This window comes from Anolis carolinensis, chromosome 3 (assembly GCF_035594765.1).
Source record: "Anolis carolinensis isolate JA03-04 chromosome 3, rAnoCar3.1.pri, whole genome shotgun sequence".
NCBI lineage: Eukaryota > Metazoa > Chordata > Lepidosauria > Squamata > Dactyloidae > Anolis > Anolis carolinensis.
This window is the reverse complement of record NC_085843.1, coordinates 8,992,386-9,013,315: the sequence shown is the minus strand read 5'-3', so window position 1 is coordinate 9,013,315 and position 20,930 is coordinate 8,992,386. Positions and strand designations below refer to the sequence as shown.

Here is a 20,930-nt window from a genome sequence, read left to right as displayed (position 1 = left end):
AAAGTGCCATTATATTATTGTTACGTTGGGTATTTTTCAATATTGCTTATCCAATTTGCTGATGACGGGACCAGAATCCAAAATTAATGACAACATATCCGAAGGCTGGGCCAGAACTAACAAAATGAACTTCCACACAGCCATATAACCCAGAATATCGAGGCAGATAATCCACAATATCCGCTTTGAACTGGGTTATCTGAGTCCACACTGCCATATAATCCAGTTCAGTGTGGATTTTATAAAGCTGTGTGATGATGCGGCAGCTAAAAGGCCAATGCAATTCTAAAATGTACCCTCAGACTCCAAATTTCAAGTATTTCAATTACTTCAGACATCAACTGAGCATTGGGAGATGCAGTTTAGGCATCCAAAGGGAAGGATCAGGCAAAATGACCAAGGGAAAGCAAACATGGCTAATATCAGCATTCTAGGCATTGATTACCGTATATACTCGAGTATAAGCCAACCCAAATATAAGCTGAGGCATCTAATTTTACCACAAAAAAACTGGGAAAACATTGACTCCAGTATAAGCCGAGATACCAATAAAATTACATTAATTGAGGCATCAGTAGTTTAAATGTTTTTGAATCTTTACATCAAACTGTCATTTAAGATATGACTGTTCAACTCTGATCAAATCATTATTTTCATCTTCTTCAATGTAAATGTGCTTATGTATTCTTTTAATAATAGAGTGAAATAATAAATATAACAACACCAATAATAATAGAGAAAAATAATAAATATACCATAGATACTTGAGTATAAGCCAACCTGAATATAAGCCCACCAGGACCCTCACCCGAGTATAAGTGGAGGAGGTTTTTTTTTTTCAGTTCTAAAAAAGGGCTAAAAACTAGGCTTATACTCTCTGCAATGCTAGACATTATAGAAACTAAAGGGAAATTGCAGTTAACCCCTAGCATTTGGTAGTGTAATAACTGGTTTGATCGCAGCCCGTACAAATGAGATTTTGGATACTAAGGCCCCTTCTACGGTGCCATATAAAAATCACATTATCTGCTTTGAACTGGATTATTTGAGTCTATGATATAATATAATCCAGTTCAAAGCAGATAATTTGGAGTTTATATGGCAGTGTAGAAGGAGCCTTAGTGGACCACAAGCAACACAAGTCAACAGTGTAATGCAGCAGCCAAAAATCCAATTCTTTTCTAGGCTGCATTAAATAATGATAGTATCTGGATTAAAGGAAGTCATAGTCCCACTCTGGATTCAAATGGCAGGAAAAGAGATTATGAACATTAGGAAAAACTAGTTACAGAAGTTCGACAGTGGAATATGCCGCACTCTTTGGCAGATAAGGCTAAAGAGCTTGCAAGACGTCATGGCAGTTCAAGGGGTGTCAAACTGCATTCATTCTACAGTGTAGATGCACCTTGGAAGTCTCCCACTCATACGACAAAGTCGGTTTGGAAGCAGCTGACAAGAAGAAAGCTACCAAGAGTTGGGTTGTGTGTTTCACTGAGAGAACATTGACTCACAACATTGGATTCTTCCTCTAGCCTTTGTTCATGGAAAGTCTGCTTACCTGCATTAGGGTCCGGAGAGACTCCACGTAGGACTGTTCTGTATCCAGGAGAGTCATGATAACATGTTTCCGCATATCCTGCAAAAAAAAGAAGAAGAGACAACGGCTTGTGAGAAGCAATGTTCTGAAAAAATTACCCTGATGCATCTGTGCATAAATCACTTCAAAGAAAGTCCTCTCTCTAGGAATAGAGAGGTAAAGAATACAGGTAAATCGTAGGGAACCAAGTGGATGAATTACTAATCAGTCTTTCTTTAACAAACATTTGATACCACAGGCAAAAACTAGCATGGAAGAATTAAATACTGAAGAACAGCAGGCCCATAAGCATCAGGAAATCTATTATGCAAAACGAACAATGTGCACACATCAAAGACAGCAAACTGATCAAGTAAGCATTTCACGAGTAAATAAAAACACTTTGAATGTTTTGTCAAATACTTTTATGGCTGGAATCAATGGGTTGCTCTGTGCTTTCCAGGTTGTATGGCCATGTTCCGGAAGCATTCTCTGCTGAGGTTTTGCGCACATCTATGGTAGGCATCCTGAGAGGTTGTGAGGTCTGTAGGGAACTAGGAAAGTGAGGTTGTCTGTTTGAACTCTTGTCTGTTTGAGGCAATTGGACAGCTTGATTAGCATTGAACAGCCTCACAGCTTCAAACCCTGGCTGCTTCCTGCCTGGGGGAATCCTTTGAACGTTGACTGTTCTATTATTATTATTATTATTATTATTATTATTATTATTATTATTATTATTATTATTATTGTTATTATTATTGACACAACGACGTTGTATGACACAGCAAACAAGATAGATATGCTGGGTTTCGTTTCACAAAATCACAAGTCGAACACTTCCCAAGCGTCTAGGACTGTGTGATGTATTTTCGGATGATGCGTGCAGATCCCAGCAGGGTGGCTTTTTGCAGTTGGCAGATCGTGATTTTGTCAATGTCTATTGTTTCCAAATGCCGGCTGAGATCTTTCGGCACGGCACCCAGTGTGCCCATCACCACCGGGACCACCTGCACTGGTTTCTGCCAGAGTCTTTGCAGTTCAATCTTGAGGTCCTGATAGCGGCTGAGTTTTTCCTGTTGTTTTTCGTCAATGCGACTGTCACCTGGGATGGCAACATCAATGATCCAAACCTTGTTCTTTTCCACAACTGTGATGTCTGGTGTATTGTGTTCCAGAACTTTGTCAGTCTGGATTCGGAAGTCCCACAGTATCTTTGCGTGCTCATTTTCCAATACTTTTGCAGGTTTGTGATCCCACCAGTTCTTTGCTGCTGGCAGGTGGTACTTGAGGCATAAGTTCCAATGAATCATTTGGGCCACATAGTTGTGCCTCTGTTTGTAGTCTGTCTGTGCAATTTTCTTACAGCAGCTGAGGATATGATCAATGGTTTCATCTGTTTCCTTGCACAGTCTGCATTTTGGGTCATCAGCTGATTTTTTGATCTTGGCCTTAATTGCATTTGTCCTGATGGCTTGCTCCTGGGCTGCAAGGATCAGGCCTTCTGTCTCCTTCTTCAGGGTCCCATTTGTGATATTATTATTATTATTATTATTATTATTATTATTATTATTAAACTTTATTTGTACCCCGCTAGCATCTCCCGAAGGACTCGATGCGGCTTACAAAGGCCAAGGCCTCAACACACAATATAACAATACAAAACAAAAGGCAAATTAAAAACAATTAAAACAGTATAAACAACAAGCAATAAACAATATGCTAAAACACAGTAAAACTGGGCCGGGCCAGAGTAATGGGTACAAGATTAAAAGTGCTGATGTGACAGGTGATATATAAGGCTTATAGGGCAAGTGCAGAGTGTGATATACGATCTTAATTCTAATAAAGTGCTTATGGGACTTGGTGTTGGAGATTTCCTATTAATCTGGGAAGGCACATTGGATATAAGTAATATTGGATATAAGTAGCACATAGGTGCTACTTAAAGGCATCTTCCAAAGTAAGTAGCACATAGGTGCTACTTAAGTAGCACATAGGTGCTACTTAAAGGCATCTTCCAAATACATACACTGCAGAAGGAATGCAGTTTGACACCACTTTAATTGCCATGGTTCAATGCTATGGGATCATGAAATGTGTAGTTCGGTGCAGCACCAGCTTTCTTTGTCAAAGAAGATTAAAGACCTTTGAAACTACAACTCCCAGGATCCCATAGCATTGAGCCATGGCAATTATGATGTCGAAGTGTATTAATTCTACAGTGGATATGCAATTTTAATCTTTGCTAAATGTGTTTATATGCAGTGTAGATCCACACTCCACTTTTCCTATTACAGTAGAGTCTCACTTATCCAAGCCTCGCTTATCCAAGCCTCTGGATAATCCAAGCCATTTTTGTAGTCAATGTTTTCAATATATCATGATATTTTGGTGCTAAATTCGTAAATACAGTAATTACAACATAACATTGCTGCATATTGAACTACTTTTTCTGTCCAATTTGTTGTATAACATGAAGTTTTGGTGCTTAATTTGTAAAATCATAACCTAATTGGATGTTTAATAGGCTTTTCCTTAATCCCTCCTTATTATCCAAGATATTCACTTATCCGAGCTTCTGCTGGCCCGTTTAGCTTTGATAAGTGAGACTCTACTGTATTTCAATTCTGGTGACTGATATATCATGAATCCAAGGCTATTAGTAGGATTTCTTGCAATAGTTTGGGAGAAAAATCACTTTTCTGATTTGCCCATCAATCTGTGCAGGAGAATTTCTAGTTCGCGTCTCTTAGTTATTGGCATGACCTTGGCCTTGTCTTACTCTACTGCTGAGTATGCCTGCCCCGTCTGGCACAAATTTGCCCACACAAAGCAGGTGAAGATCGCCAGATGAGCTAGCTGGCATTGCCCCCCCCCCCCCCCCCCCCGGGTTGGAAATACAGTAGAGTCTCACTTATCCAACATTCACTTATCTAACGTTCTGGATTATCCAACATAGTCTGCCTTTTAGTAGTCAATGTTTTCAATACATTGTGATGATTAGGTACTAAATTCATAAATACAGTAATTACTACGTAGCATTACTGCATATTGAACTACTTTTTCTGTCAAGTTCATTGTTAAACATGATGTTTTGGTGCTTAATTTGTAAAATCATAACCTACTTTGATGTTTAATAGGCTTTTCCTTAATCCCTCCTTATTATCCAATGTTCTGCCGGCCCGTTTATGTTAGATAAGTGAGAATCTATTGTAGCAACCTTCCAAGCCTTTCACTATTTATTTGTTAATTTATATATTTGCTAACCTGATTTGCCATTTTGACTGTACCTCTTTGGTGTGGGAGGGGTTATAGATATGTGATTGTACTGAGCATGTTCAGACTCAGGACTCCATTTTGTATTCAGTCTGCTTTACACCTCAGTGTATTATATCTATATATATAAAAGAGTGATGGCATCATGGCGACCCACAAAACAACAAAACTACAGGCCCCCCAACCTCGAAATTTGACAACACAACCCATCATCCACGCCTCTAGGTTGATACAACAAAAAGAAAAGAAAAATAAAGTCCTAATTAGAGAGAGAGGAATAATTGCTTTTATCCAATTGCTGCCAGTTAGAAGGCTAAGCTCCTCCAACTTGGTCTCCTAGCAACCCAATAAAAAATAATAAAAAACACTAAAAATAATTAAAAACACTAAAAAATTAATACAATAAAATACTGTAATAACAGAAAATAACTAAAAATAATACAAGAAAATAATAAAATATAATAAATAAAAAGATAACTTACAATAAAATTAATTAAAAAATACAAATAACGTCAAATAAAAATTACACAACAATTTTTAACCAATACCACCACCACTTTGCCACAGCAACGCGTGGCAGGGCACAGCTAGTATAATATATAAAGAGTGATGGCATCACGGCGACTCACAAAACAACAAAAGTACAGGCCCCGCAACCTCGAAATTTGACAACACAACCCATCATCCATGCCTCCAGGTTGATACAACAAAAAGAAAAGAAAAACAAAGTCCTAATTAGAGGGAGAGCAATAATTTTTTTTTATCCAATTGCTGCCAGTTTAGAGGGCTAATCTCTGCCCACTTGGTTGCCTAGCAACCAGCCAAGGGACAGCCAGGGTTTAGTTAGGGGACAGGCTGATTTAGGCCTCACTTAGGCTTCTTCCACAGATTATCTAATTTGCACTGGATTATATGGCAGTGTAGACTCAAGGCCCTTCCACACAGCTATATAACCCATTTATAATCTTATATTATCTGCTTTGCACTGGATTATCTTGACTCCACACTGCCATATAATCCACTTCAGTGTGCATTTTATACAGCTGTGAAGAAGAGGCCTCATATCATCCAGTTCTGAGCAGATAATATAAGATTAGAAATATACAGTAGAGTCTCACTTATCCAACGTAAACAGGCCAGCAGGATAAGTGAATATGTTGGATAATAAGAAGGGATTCAGGAAAAGCCAATTAAACATCAAATTAGGTAATCGTTATACCAATTAAGCACCAAAACATCATATTATACAACAAATTTGACAGAAAAAGTAGTTCCATGCGCAGTAATGCTATGTAGTAATTACAGTAGAGTCTCACTTATCCAACACTCGCGTATCCAACGTTCTGGATTATCCAACGCATTTTTATAGTCAATGCTTTCAATATATCGTGATATTTTGGTGCGAAATTCATAAATACAGTAATTACTATATAGCATTACCGTGTACTGAACTACTTTTTCTGACAAATTCGTTGTCTAACATGGTATTTTGGTGCTTAATTTGTAAAATCATAACTTAATTTGATGTTTAATAGGGTTGTCCTTAATTCCTCATTATCCAACATATTCGCTTATCCAATGTTCTGCCGGCCCGTTTATGTTGGATAAGTGAGACTCTACTGTACTGTATTTACAAATTTACCACTAAAATATCACAATGAATTTAAAACACTGACTACAAAAACACTGATTATGAAAAGGCAGACTGCGTTGGATAATCCAGAACATTGTATAAGCGAATGTTGGATAAGTGAGATTCTTCTTTAATATGAAATAATTACTGGGATAGAATAATGCAGAACAATATAATCTCTAAAACCAGGACAGTAAATAAACAGGGGAATTCCACACAGGAAACAATCAGGGCCAGCTAACACCTCCCTACAAATAATCATCAAAGTCTGGCAAATCCTCTGTTTTCTCAGAGCCACAGACAGTAGAAGCACATAAAATATCGCAAACAACACCACTCTGAAAACAAGGGAATTCCAGACAGGAAACAATCAGGGCCAGCTAACACCTCCTAACAAAAAATTCACTCAGGGAGGAAACAGCCAGGCTTTAAAGCTGCAAGGCCATTACATCCTAATCAATTTTCCTAACTGCAGCATTCATACTCGCCTCCAACAGACAAAAAAAAAACCAATCAGAAATATTGTATATTCACAACCTTTAGGAAATAATATCCCCTGATGGCGCAGTGTGTTAGAGCGCTGAGCTGCTGAACTTCTGGACCGAAAGGCCACAGGTTTGAATTGGGGGAGCGGAGAGAGCCCCCACTGTTAGCCCCAGCTTCTGCCAACCCAGAAGTTTGAAAACATGCCAATGTGAGTAGATCAATAGGTACTGCTCCGGCGGGAAGGTAACGCCGCTCCATGCAGTCATCCCACATGACCTTGGAGGAGTCTACGGACAACGCTGGCTCTTCGGCTTAGAAATGGAGATGAGCAGCAACCCACAGACTCAGACATGACTGGACTTAACGTCAGGGGAAAACCTTGACCCTTTACCTTAACTACCATCAATTCCTCAATACTTTATTTTCCATACCACCATACTTCACCACAGCAACGCGTGGCCGGGCACAGCTAGTATATATATATAGGTAAAGAGATAAAAGTTTCCCCTGATGTTAAATCCAGTCGTGTCCTACTTTGGAGGTTGGTGCTCATCTCCATTTCTAAGCCAAAGAGCCGGCGTTGTCCGTAGACACCTCCAAGGTCATGTGGCCGAAATGACTGCATGGAACGCCGTTACCTTCCCGCTGGAGCAGTACCTATTGATCTACTCACATTGGCATGTCTTCGAACTGCTAGGTTGGCAGAAGCTGGAGCTAACAGCGGGCGCTCACTCGGCTCCCGGGATTCAAACATGTAACTTTTCGGTCTGTAAGTTCAGCAGCTCAGCGCTTTACACACTGCACCACTGAGGGCTCCCATATATATATAGATAGATAGATAGATAGAAAGATATAGATATAGATAGATATAGATATTACAATCTATGACTAGCAACAAAAAATGTACAAGTATCAAAATAGAATAGAAACATATACATTTAGGTATTAAGAAACACTGTAAATGCAAGGTTAAAACCCAGTATTGAATATGGTAGTTAAAACGGTATTAAACATTTATATACCAAGATGACAAAGGTAAATGCTGAAGTAAATATTAAAACCTTCTAAGACTGTGACAACATCTTGCGCTGACAGGCGATTGCTGCTTGCCCACGATGCCATGCTTCATGCACAGACTCAGACCTGTTTCAAGCTATAGATAATGCAGTCACTGTTGCCCGTTTTCGGTCTAAAACTATTTAGCTGCTTGTGATCCCTTTATTTGATCAGTTTTAAACTTATTTATTTATGTAATGCTTATGACACAAAATAAATGTTAAAAAAGGTATTGACAATGTTCCTTCCCTCCTTCCTTTCCCTTCCGCCTCCTACTCATTTCTTTTCCAAAAGACGCCACACGCTAATCAAATCTATCTCTTAACAGAATTGAAACATGCGACCGCAATCGATTTGCAGGGCAGGAGGAGGACCGTGAAATCGCAGCGCCGCCAGAGAGGCGGATTCTAAGAATAAACCTTTGGGAAACCAGATCGGATCTGGGGTCGACCTCCAAAGCAGAGTCCCTATGGCTCCAGCCGTATCCCATCATTCTTGCCCGACCGAGACCCAAACAAGGCCAGAGCAAAGGAATGATTGGCTATTAGACTAAGGAGGCATCTACACTAGGCATGGTGTTTTGGACTCCAACTCCCACCATTCCTGACAGCCTCAGGCATGAGGCTGTCAGGAATGGTGGGAGTTGGAGTCCAAAAACACCTGGAGGGCCTAAGTTTGCCCTTGCCTGATCTACACTGCAGTACCCATGTAGCTTGATACCATTTTCGCTGCCGTGATGCAATGCAATGCAATGTAAAGCATTTTGCAATGCAATGCAAAGATTTGCAATGCACTGCAAATGCAATGCAAAGATTTGCATTTGATGAGGCACCCTTCGCCAGAGAAGGCCAAAGACCTTGCAAAACTACAAATCCCATTATTCCACAGGTCTGAACCATGCCAGTTAAAAGTGGTGTCAAACTGCATTAGTTTGAGAGTGTAAACACACTGTCATCTCTGCTCCATTCGCCGCCTGGGTTCACATCCTCCCCCGCGACTCCCTTGAGCGTAGCCATTGTTTATCTTAGCCATTAAATCAATTAACTAGCTCTTAATTGAGTTAGTGAGTAATACAAAAATCAATTCAACCCGAGATTAATTTGGAGGGGAAAGAGCTTCACTGTTTCCCTTTCTGGCAGCGGTAAGGAGTCCAGTAAATCCGTTACAATCTGGGATGATGAGATGTACTGAACGTGGTTCGGATTTCCCTCTTTGGGACAACATCCAAGGGAGCATTGGGAAACAGCAATTCAGAGCCATGCATGGCTAATAGGAGCCGTATTGGGCAAGTCACAATCTCTCAGCAACAGAGGAAAGCCATGGTAGCAAACATCCCTTGCCCCAAAAACCCCACAATAGGTTCACTTTGGGGTTATTATAGGTCGGAAGGACTTAAAGGCACACAACAACACAACTTATGATCATAATTGGAATAAAACAACAGTTGTTATTACCGTATATACTTGAGTATAAGCCGACCCGGATATAAGCCGAGGCACCTAATTTTACCACAAAAAACTGGGAAAACATTGACTCCAGTATAAGCCAAGATACCAATAAAATTACATTAATTGAGGCATCAGTAGTTTAAATGTTTTTGAATCTTTACATCAAACTATAATTTAAGATATGACTGTTCAACTCCGATTAAATCATTATTTTCATCTTCTTCAATTTAAATGTGCTTATGTATGCTGCAGACCGAAAGGTCCCAGGTTCAAATCCCGGGAGCGGAATGAGCTCCCACTGTTAGCCCCAGTTCCTGCCAACCTAGCAGTTCGAAAACATACTAATGTGAGTAGATCAATAGGTACTGCTCTGGCAGGAAGGTAAGAGCGCTCCATGCAATCATGCCAGCCACATGACCATGGAGGTGTCTACGGACAACGCCGGCTCTTTGGCTTAGAAATAGAGATGAGCACCAACCCCCAGAGTCAGACATGACTGGACTTAATGTCAGGGGAAACCATTACCTTTACCTTATGTATCCTTTTAATAATAATAGATTGAAATAATGAATGTAATAATAATAATAATAATAATAATAATAATAATAATAATAATAATAATAATATAACTGTAAAAGTAACAACAATAATAGAGTAAAATAATAAATGTAATAATAATAATTAAAAGAGAAAATAATAAATGTAGCAATACCAATAATAATAGAGAAAAATAATAAATATACCATATACACTTGAGTATAAGCCAACCTGAATATAAGCCCACAAGGAAAGGAGGGGTTTTTTTTCAGTCCTAAAAAAGGGCTGAAAAACTAGGCTTATACTCAAGTATATACAGTACATACAGATTCCACACTATAGAATTAATGCAGTTTGGCACCACTTAAATGTACAAGGGTCAATGCTATCCTGGGAGCTGTAGTTTGGCGAGGCACAAGCACTATTTGGCAGAAAAGGCTAAAGAACTTGAAAAGCTACAACTCGTATGGCTATAAAATCCATGTCAGTTAAAGCGGTGTCAAACTGAATTAAATCTACAGTGTAGATTTGTTCCTAGAAGACCATCACAAAATAGATTCATTGGCTGTTCTGTACAATCCTACTGTGAGGCATCCCATGACACAGGCAGATCAATAGCTCAAATAACTATGTAACAAAATGTGAAAAAGTTTTTGTTCCTGGTTTGAAAGTGTTATTTCTTGTTTAATTGTGCGGTCCTTATTTTGAATGGAGTGGTTGTATTCCACTAATTTTTGTGGCTGCCACAAATATGTTGAATTGTGTTGTTAAAGGCTTTCATGGCCAGAATCACTGGGTTGGTGTGAGTTTTCCGGGGTGTCTGACCATGTTCCAGAAGCATTCTCTCCTGATGTTTCACCCACATCTATGGCAGGCATTCCCAGAGGTTGTGAGGTCTATTGGAAACTAGGAAAGTGAGGTTAATATATCTATGGAATGTCCAGGGTGGGAGAAAGAACTCTTTTCTGCTTCACAAGTTTGATGGTTGCAATTGGCCACCTTTATTAGCATTCAATGGCCTTGCAGCTTCAAAGCCTGGCTGCAATTTCAACAGAAAGGAGGAAACCATGAAAATGAACAAAATCTGGCTACCAGTATTAAAAAAACTCTAAAATCAGGATAGTAAAAAAAGAACAACACTCAGAAAACAAGGAATTCCAGGCAGGAAACAATCAGGGCCAGCTAACACCTCCAAACAAAGTATTCCTCCAGGCAGAAAGCAGACAGGCTTTGAAGCTGCAAGGCTATTAAATGCTAATCAAGCTGGCCCATTGCAACATTCACATTTTCTTAAAACAGGGAAGAGTTCTTTCTCCCACCCTGGACATTCCACAGATATATAAACCCCACTTGCCTAGTTTCCAACAGACATCACAACCTCAGAGGATGCCTGCCATAGATGTGGGCGAAACATCAGGAGAGAATGCTTCTGGGATATGGCCAGCCCGGAAAACTCACAGCAATCCTATGTTGAATTTGTTGAGACTCCATGAGATATTTGTTGAAAAGCTATAGCAAAATGTGCCGCAGGATGTCCCTTCTGCAGAAACAAAGTACAGTAGAGTCTCACTTATCCAACGTTCTGGATTATCCAACGCATTTTTGTAGTCAATGTTTTCAATATATCGTGATATTTTGGTGCTAAATTTGTAAATACAGTAATTACTACATAGCATTAATGTGTAATGAACTACTTTTTCTGTCAAATTTGTTGTATAACATGATGTTTTGGTGCCTAATTTTAAAATCATAACCTATTTTGATGTTTAATAGACTTTTCCTTAATCCCTCCTTATTATCCAACATATTTGCTTATCCAACGTTCTGCCAGCCCGTTTATGTTGGATAAGTGAGACTCTACTGTATAATAAACTTTACCCATGTTTTTATGATAGAACCAATTAAGAAATGACATTGATAATAACTCAGGAACAAATACCATGTTACACAGTGTAGTCTATGAATTTATTTTCATGGAGAGACCCGACACCTGGAATGGTCAAGGTTCTGACCTTCAGGTGACCAGCAGACCTCCGTCCTCATCCTCAGACTTTTCCATCTCCAATAATAAAGCAATTCATGCCATCTGCTGTGACTGTCCCAGCCTCATAAATAACACTGGGACACCAGCCACAATTGACACTGTTGGCCCAGAGTGGAGAACAGGGTGTTTTATTAGCAATGGCGTAAATCCCAGGCTTAAGGCCATGCGTGGAAGGGGATGACGGACGAAGGCAAGCGCCTGCCTTCTTCCATCACAATCAATCTTCCAGTGGAGGTTGAGTGTCTTTATGAAAAGGAGAGAACATGAGCCAACAGTGTGATGCGACAGCAAAAAAAAGCCAACACGATTCTAGGCTGCATTGAAAGGAATATAGTGTTGGGAAGGAGGGAAGTCCTAGTCCTACTCTCTTCTGATTTGGTCAGACCTCACCTGGAATAAATACAGTTCTGGGCAAAGCTATTCAAGAAGGATATTGATAAAGTGAAAAGTGTCCAGAGATCAGTGACAAAATTATTTTCTCGACTTGAGAAACTGCAAGTCACTTCTGGTGTGAGAGAATTGGCCATCTGCAAGGACGTTGCCCAGAAGACTCCTGGATGTTTGATTTTTTTTAACATTCTGTGAAAGGCTTCTCTCATGTCCCCACATGGAGAGCTGGAGCTGACAGAGGGAGCTCACCCACTCTCCCCGGAGTCAAACCACTGACTTGTCAGTCAGCAGTCCTGCCAGCACAAGGGTTTAAGCCATTGCACTACCAGCGGCTCCACCAAAACAGATAAAGATCTGAAAGCCAAGCCTTACAAGGAGAGTCTCAAGCCCCTTCCACACAGCTGTATAAAATCCACATTGAATCCACATTCCACACTGCCATATAACCCAGGATATCAAGGCAGATAATTCACAATATCTACTTTGAACTGGGTTATCTGAGTCCACACTGCCATATAACCCAGTTTAAAGCAGATAATGTGGGATTTTATACTGTACAACTGTATCTCTGAATCCACTGGCTAAGTCACACTCTCTCAGCCTCAGATGAAGATAAAGGCAAATTTCCTTTGACTACATCTTGACAAGAAAGCTCTGTGACAGAGTTGCCTTAAGGTTGCCCTGAGTCTGAAACGACCTGAAAGCACACAACAACAACAACAGCAACAACAACAACAACAACATTATAGTCCAGCCCCCAACAATCTAGGTTCTGAATCCACTGGCTAAGTCACACTCTCTCAGCCTCAGATGAAGACAAAGGCAAATTTCCTTTGAATACATATCGACAGGAAAACTCTGTGATAGAGTTGCCTTAAGGTCACTTTGAGTCTGAAACGACCTGAAGGCACACAACAACAACAACCTCAACAAACTATATTCCGACCCCACAACAATCTGAGGAGCTACCATTGTTTAAAAAGTTTGAGGACCCTTGACCTAAACATTGGTAGTACAGTAGAGTCTCACTTATCCAACACTCACTTAACGTTCTGGAATATCCAACGCATTTTTGTAGTCAATGTTTTCAATATATCGTGATATTTTGGTGCTGAATTAGTAAATACAGTAATTACTACATAGCATTACTGCGTATTGAACTACTTTTTCTGTCAAATTTGTTGTATAACATGATGTTTTGGTGCTTAATTTGCAAAATCATATTCTAATTTGATGTTTAATAGGCTTTTCCTTAATCCCTCCTTATTATCCAACTTATTCGCTTATCCAACGTTCTGCCGGCCCATTTATGTTGGATAAGTGAGACTCTACTATATTAACTGTTCAATAGAGGAATAGAGCGACTTCTTGGAAGTTTTTCAATAGAGGCCATCTATTAGGAGTGTTTTGATTGTGTACTTCCGAATGGCAGAATGGGGCTGGACTGGATGGCCCTTGGGGTCTCTTCCAACTCTCTATGATTCTAACACCCTCCACTTGTTTAGTTAGTGGTGATTAATTCTGGCTGATTGAGCTGTTATCATCTTCCCAAAATAGCTGTTTTCTGTGAGTTAGGTACATTTGTGCTCCTGACTAGCATCTGACGTCCTCCCCAAACAGACAATAGCAGAGGAATCTGCATCTCGCTGCTGCAATGAGCCAAGTGGGTGGAATGTATTAGTAGTGGCACCAGAGAATGACTGTCTCTTCTTTTCCTTGGTTCAAAAGTGCAGGGAGTTGCAATTGCCATGATTAAGAGCAATGCTGGGACTTCTGTGCCCATCCCCATAGATGGATGCCTGCCATAGATGTGGGCGAAACGTCAGGAGAGAATGTTTCCGGAACATGGCCATACAACCCAAAAGACGCACAGCAACCCAATGATTCCAGCCATGAAAGCCTTTGACAATACAGCTGCAGATGGAGTCATGGATCAATTGTGCGATCATTGATAGGTGAATGGCGGCGTTGCACAAATGAATATGCATCCAACATCTTCATCAATGATTTGGTTAATGGATTAGAGGGTATGGTGGCCACATTTGCAGATGACACCAAATTGGGAATGATTGCCAATACTACAGAGCGCAGGATCCGGATCCAAAAGGACATTAACAGATTAAAGAGCTGGGCCCAAAGTAGCAAAATGCATCTTGCCAGGGTGAAATGTATGGTGTGGCTACACTTCAGCAATAAAGATGAAATGCAGAGATATAGAATGGTCTTGAAAACAGTCCATGTAAAAATAACTTAAGAGTTTTAGTAGAGAATACACTGAACATGAGTCAACAGTGTGATGCTGCAGCTAAAAAAGACAATACGATTCTAGGTTGCATCTATAGTGTCTAGACAAGGCTAGTGTCTAGAGGTGGAAGGAAGTTATAGTTCTACTCCAATGTATCACAGTTTTGCTCTTTTATAACAACAACTTTGTGAATGCAGTCAACATTGATTTTAATTTTGATTTAACATACGATTTCTTCAATATTTTGCTGGTTGCATGAGACTTCCAATTGTTTGAATGCTTGAATTAACTGAGAATCTACTGTAATACAGTTGTATTATTATTATTTGATACATAACAAGATGAGTACACAGCAAACAAGATCACTATGCGGGCTGTTGTATTAGGTCAAACATCGGACACTTCCTAAGTGTCTAGGACTATGTGATGTATCAGCAAATAATGCATATTATTATTATTATTATTATTATTATTATTATTATTATTATTGACACAACGACATAGTCTGACACAGCAAACAAGATAGATATGCTGGATTTTGTATCACAAAATCACAAGTCGAACACTTCCCAAGCATTTAGGACTGTGTGATGTATTTTCGGATGATGTGCGCAGATCCCATCATCATCATCATCATCATCATCATCATCATCATCATCATCATCATCATCATCATCATCATTGTATGACACAGCAAACAAAATAGACATGCTGGATTTCGTATCACAAAATCACAAGTCGAACACTTCCCAAGTGTCTAGGACTGTGTGATGTATTTTTGGATGATGCGCGCAGATCCAGGTAGGGTGGCCTTTTGCAGTTGGCAGACTGTGATTTTGTCAATGTCTATTGTTTCCAAATGCCGGCTGAGATCTTTTGGCACGGCACCCAATGTGCCGATCACCACCGGGACCACCTGCACTGGTTTCTGCCAGAGTCTTTGAAGTTCAATCTTGAGGTCCTGATAGCGTCTGAGTTTTTCCTGTTGTTTTTCGACAATGCGACTGTCACCTGATATGGCGACATCAGTGATCCAAACCTTTTTCTTTTCTACAACTGTGATGTCTGGTGTGTTGTGTTCCAGAACTTTGTCAGTCTGGATTCGGAAGTCCCACAGTATCTTTGTGTGCTCATTCAATACTTTTGCAGGTTTGTGATCCCACCAGTTCTTTACTGCTGGAAGTTGGTACTTGAGGCATACGTTCCAATGAATCATTTGGGCTACATAGTTGTGCCTCTGTTTGTAGTCTGTCTGTGCGATTTTCTTACAGCAGCTGAGGAGATGATCCATGGTTTCGTCAGCTTCCTTGCACAGTCTGCATTTTGGGTCATCAGCTGATTTTTCGATCTTGGCCTGAATTGCCTTTGTTCTGATGGCTTGCTCCTGGGCTGCAAGGATCAGGCCTTCTGTCTCCTTCTTCAGGATCCCATTCGTGAGCCAGAGCCAGGTCTTCTCCTTATCAGCTTTTCCTTCAATTTTGTCAAGGAACTTTCCATGCAATGTTTTGTTGTGCCAGCTGTCAGCTCTAGTTTGTAGTGCGGTTTTCTTGTACTGGTTTTTTGTCTGCTGTGCTTTGAGGAGTTTCTGATTTTTGACTTCAATCAAAGCAGGTTCTTCACTTTGCTTTCCATATTCTGCCAGGGCATGTTCTTCTTCTTTGACTGCTTGTTTTACTTGCAAGAGTCCTCTGCCCCCTGATCTTCTAGGCAGATATAGCGGGTCAACATCACTGCGAGGGTGCAGTGAATGATGAATGGTGATGCGTTTTCTTGTTTTTCTGTCCAAATTGTCCAGTTCCGCCTGTGTCCAATTTATATGCCAGCAGTATATCTTATGATAGGTATGGCTCAGGTGTTTATGGCCTTGATGGTGTTGCCTCCATTGAGCTTGCTTTTGAAAATAATAATAATAATAATAATAATAATAATAATAATAATAATAATAATAATCAACTTCCACATCACACAGCTTCTGTAGGGGAATACATGGTAATCCATAGGCGTCTGGCCTAAGAGGTTGACATCCATTATGAAATGAAAACAGGCCTGTCTAGTCCGCACTCTGCTATCTTCCAGGATGACTCTATAGTCAAAGTATTATTATTAGTATTGTCAAAGTTTGGTGGAAATTGAACACAGAATCTCTCTGGAGGATCTAGGGATTCCTAGAGAGAGAACCTTCTTAATCAGAGAGCGCATAGTCAAATCTGCAGAAGTCAAATGCACAGATTGCAACAACCGACCGTAGTGAAATCAGCTCTTCCAAGGGCCCTATACTTTCTCCCTGTATCACCGCTATGGAGATCATGTTCAACAGGAAGCCTGGATCCCTTTGCAAATCATATTCTGGAGACTGCAGCATTGCCAGCTCGGATTGCCAGGTGCGCATAGAAATGCCATGGAACGATGGCACGCTGAGCACCGTTTGAGGTGGAAACACCTCCCGAGATGCATCTCTAAGGAATGAGATTTCTAGCTCAACCGCTGGAGCCAGGCAGCTGCTGGAAGGCTCCCTTAATGGCCAATTAAAGCCTTCCATGGCGGCACACTTCCCACGGGGTTAATTGGCCATAATGACGGGACTGAGTCCATTAAGGAGCACAAACCCTCAGGAAGCAGCAGCCCTGTTGCTGTTTTCAGCACTGGAAGCAGCAAAATGGAACTGGGAGTCTACCCTCTAGAATGAATGCAGCTTTGTACCACTCCCAATACTCAATGCTATGGAATAATAATGGGAATTGTGGTTTTCTGTGAGCTTTGGTGTTCCTTGACAGTTTGGAACGAAAACCACAACTCCCTAGCACTGAGCCACAACAATGAAACTGCATTCATTCTACATTGTAGATGCACTCTTGGTTTTGGATACAGCAAAAGCATGTCATTTTTAACACAATTTCACTTTGAATCATTTACAATCTTGGGTATTTAATTATATTCATTGATCATGTCTTAAGGAACACAAGGAGGCAACTTGACTTCAATGGTTCCAAACCTAGTGTTTCCATGTCATTGGACTGCATCTCCCAGAATCCTTCGGCAAGATAGAAAAGGAAGGAAAGACAAAGGGAGCAAGAGAAAGGAAAAGAAAAGAAGAGAAAAGGAAAGGAAAGGAAGGAGGAAAGAATGGAAGAAAAGAGAGGGGTCAAGAAGTAGGAGGGAAAGGTAGGAAGAAAAAGCTGCAAAGAGAATGCAAACCGGGGCAACGTTAGGTAAATATGCTAGTACAGTAGAGTCTCACTTATCCAACATAAACGGGCCGGCACAGTGTTGGATAAGCGAATATGTTGGATAATAAGGAGGCATTAAGGAAAAGCCTATTAAACATCAAATTAGGTTATGATTTTACAAATTAAGCACCAAAGTATCATGTTAGACAACAAATTTGACAGAAAAAGTAGTTCAATACGCAGTAATGCTATGTAGTAATTACTGTATTTATGAATTTAGCACCAAAATATCACGTTATATTGAAAGCATTGACTACAAAAATGCGTTGGATAATCCAGAACGTTGGATAAGCGAGTGTTGGATAAGTGAGACTCTACTGTATATACATGCATATATACATGCATGTGTGTGTGTGTATATAGTTTAATATATGCATGTTGGTATTTTTTTTTTAAAATTATGCTTTTTAAGAGATTACATTTTTCAGGTTTGGAGAACTAACTACATGTAGATATATGTATGTACAGTATATCTATATGTGTGTATGTGTGTATATGTTTGGGCATATACACACATATAGATTGTACAGTACATCTATATTTATATGTGTGTGTATATATGTGTGTATGCACGTGTGTGTGTATGCTCACACATACATATGCTCTCTCTCACACACATATATATACATAAACACATGTGTGCGCGCACACACATATATATTAAAACATGTATTGAAGTAGGCTGTATATTAGAAGACTAATCAAATGCTCCATAGATGCTAATGAGAAAGTTGAAAACCCTTGCAGCTTCAAAGCCTGGCTGTTTCCTACCTGGGGGGAATCCTGTGTTGGCAGGTGTTAGCTGGCCATGATTGTTTCTTGTCTGGAATTCCCCTGTTTTTTATTTACTGCCCTGATGAAAAGTTGAAAACCCTTGCAGCTTCAAAGCCTGGCTGCTTCCTACCTGGGAAAATCATTTGTAGGCAGGTGTTAGCTGGCCCTGACTGATTCTTGTCTGGAATCCCCCCCCCCCTTTTTTAAGTGTTGCTCTTTATTTACTGCCCTGATTTTAGAGTTTGTTTAATACTGGTAGCCAGATTGTGTTCATTTTCTTGGTTTCTTCCTTTCTGTTGAAATTGTCCACATGCTTGTGGATTTCAACATTAATTTGGAATTAAACATTAATGCATATAATTCAAGGTAACCTACATATATGTATGCATGCTGGTTTGTTATGTTAAGTTGCTTTAGGTGTATGTTACATTATGGTTATGTTATGTTGTTTTTGTTGTAATGTAACTTTGTGTCCTATATGTAAAAGGTTTTTTTGTTTGTTTTTTTCGTCTCAGGAGCAACCGGAGTTGCTTCTGGAGTGAGAGAATTGGCCGTCTGCAAGGACGTTGCCCAGGGGACGCCCAGATGTTTTTGATGTTTTGTGGGAGGCTTCTCTCATGTCCCTGCATGGAACTGGAGCTGATAGAGGGAGCTCATTGTAAAAGGTAAAGGTTTCCCCTGACATTAAGTCCAGTCGTGTCCGACTCTGGGGGTTGGTGCTCATCTCCATTTCTAAACCAAAGAGCCGGTGTTGTCCGTAGACACCTCCAAGGTCATGTGGCCGGCATGACTGCATGGAGCGCCCTTACCTTCCCACCAGAGTGGTACCTATTGATCTACTCACATTTGCATGTTTTCGAACTGCTAGGTTGGCAGGAGCTGGGGCTAACAGCGGGTGCTCATTCCGCTCCCGGGATTTGAACCTGGGACCTTTTGGTCCACAAGTTCAGCAGCTCAGCTCTTTAACACAATGTGCCATCATTTTTATTGTGACTTTATGCATATAAAGTCACAATAAAAATGATTTTTTACAAGTGGGCCTTTTGTTGCAAAGCCACATGCTTGGCCCTATTCTTAAACTGCTTGGGGAATTGTTATGTTTGGTAATCATAAGGCAATCAAGGAAATAAATCTCCGATTCGGATTCCGGAGCTGCAGGGGCTCCCCCTCCGCTTGCCGCCCCCTTGGACAGCAATGCCCACTTCCTCTCCATCCGCTGAGGTTGCAGAGATGGGGATCTTTGTGCCTCGAAAGGCTGATTAATCCTTCCTCAAAAGCCTCCCTATTTGCAGCAAAAAGAAATGCCACGGGCAGCCAAAGGCCACGGGCTAATTATATATTGTGAAGCAGACCAGATCCCTCCTTGCATTTCCCCAGATCTGATAAAACTCCTTTCATGTCCAGGCTGACCTCCAGCCACAGAGGCCAGGCAAGCTTTAGCGCTAGAAAAACACATTTTTTCTAGACCTAAAATGGGTGAATGAAGTGATGAAAAGACAGCAAAGAAGAATAGCTTTCTGTTGTTAGAACTATAGTCTTCGGATGCGTCTACATTGTAAAGCAGGCATGGGCAAACTTGGGCCCTCCGGGTGTTTTGGACTCCAACTCCCACAATTCCTAACAGCCTATCGGCTGTTAGGAATTGTGGGAGTTGGAGTCCAAAACACCCGGAGGGCCCAAGTTTGCCCATGCCTGTTATACAAGGACAGAATGTGACTTACAAAAGAGAGAGAAAATGCTAATCAAAGGCACATATGCTCAAACACACCTACACAAAGTCGGGACTAAAAATAGTAATGACCAATTTGAAGTCCTTATAAAGATATTACTTAGAAGCAAAGAATAAAAGCAAATGGAACTCCATAAATAAAAGACGCCCCTTGTGAAATAATCAGTGCTCAAAAAGCCATAAATTCTGGGACGAAAAGGTTTTCACGATTACTAAAAGATGGCAAACAAAGGAGATATCTTACCACCTTTTTGGAAGGAGATCCTAACATATAATATTTGCAACTTGGTGAGGAACCAGCTGCTCAATGGGACATCTTTTATTTATTTATTTACAGCATTTATATTCTGCCCTTCTCACCCCGAAGGGGACTCAGGGCGGATCACATTACACATATAGGCAAACATTCAATGCCTTTTTAACATTGAACAAAGACAAACAAACATAGGCTCCGAGCGGGCCTCAAACTCATGACCTCCTGGTCAGAGTGATTCATTGCAGTTAATTGC

The 20,930-nt window shown here is 40.3% G+C and overlaps 1 protein-coding gene across 2 annotated transcripts in view; it reads right to left on the bottom strand.

Moving 5' to 3' along the window:
* arhgef17 (Rho guanine nucleotide exchange factor 17) overlaps window positions 1–20,930 on the bottom strand; it is a 262,211-nt gene that overhangs the window by 86,426 nt on the left and 154,855 nt on the right. For both annotated transcript variants that reach the window (XM_062974485.1, XM_062974487.1), the window contains exon 2: window positions 1,559–1,636. In XM_062974485.1, the coding sequence (XP_062830555.1) occupies window positions 1,559–1,636 (78 nt within the window). The remainder of the gene's footprint in view (window positions 1–1,558; window positions 1,637–20,930) is intronic.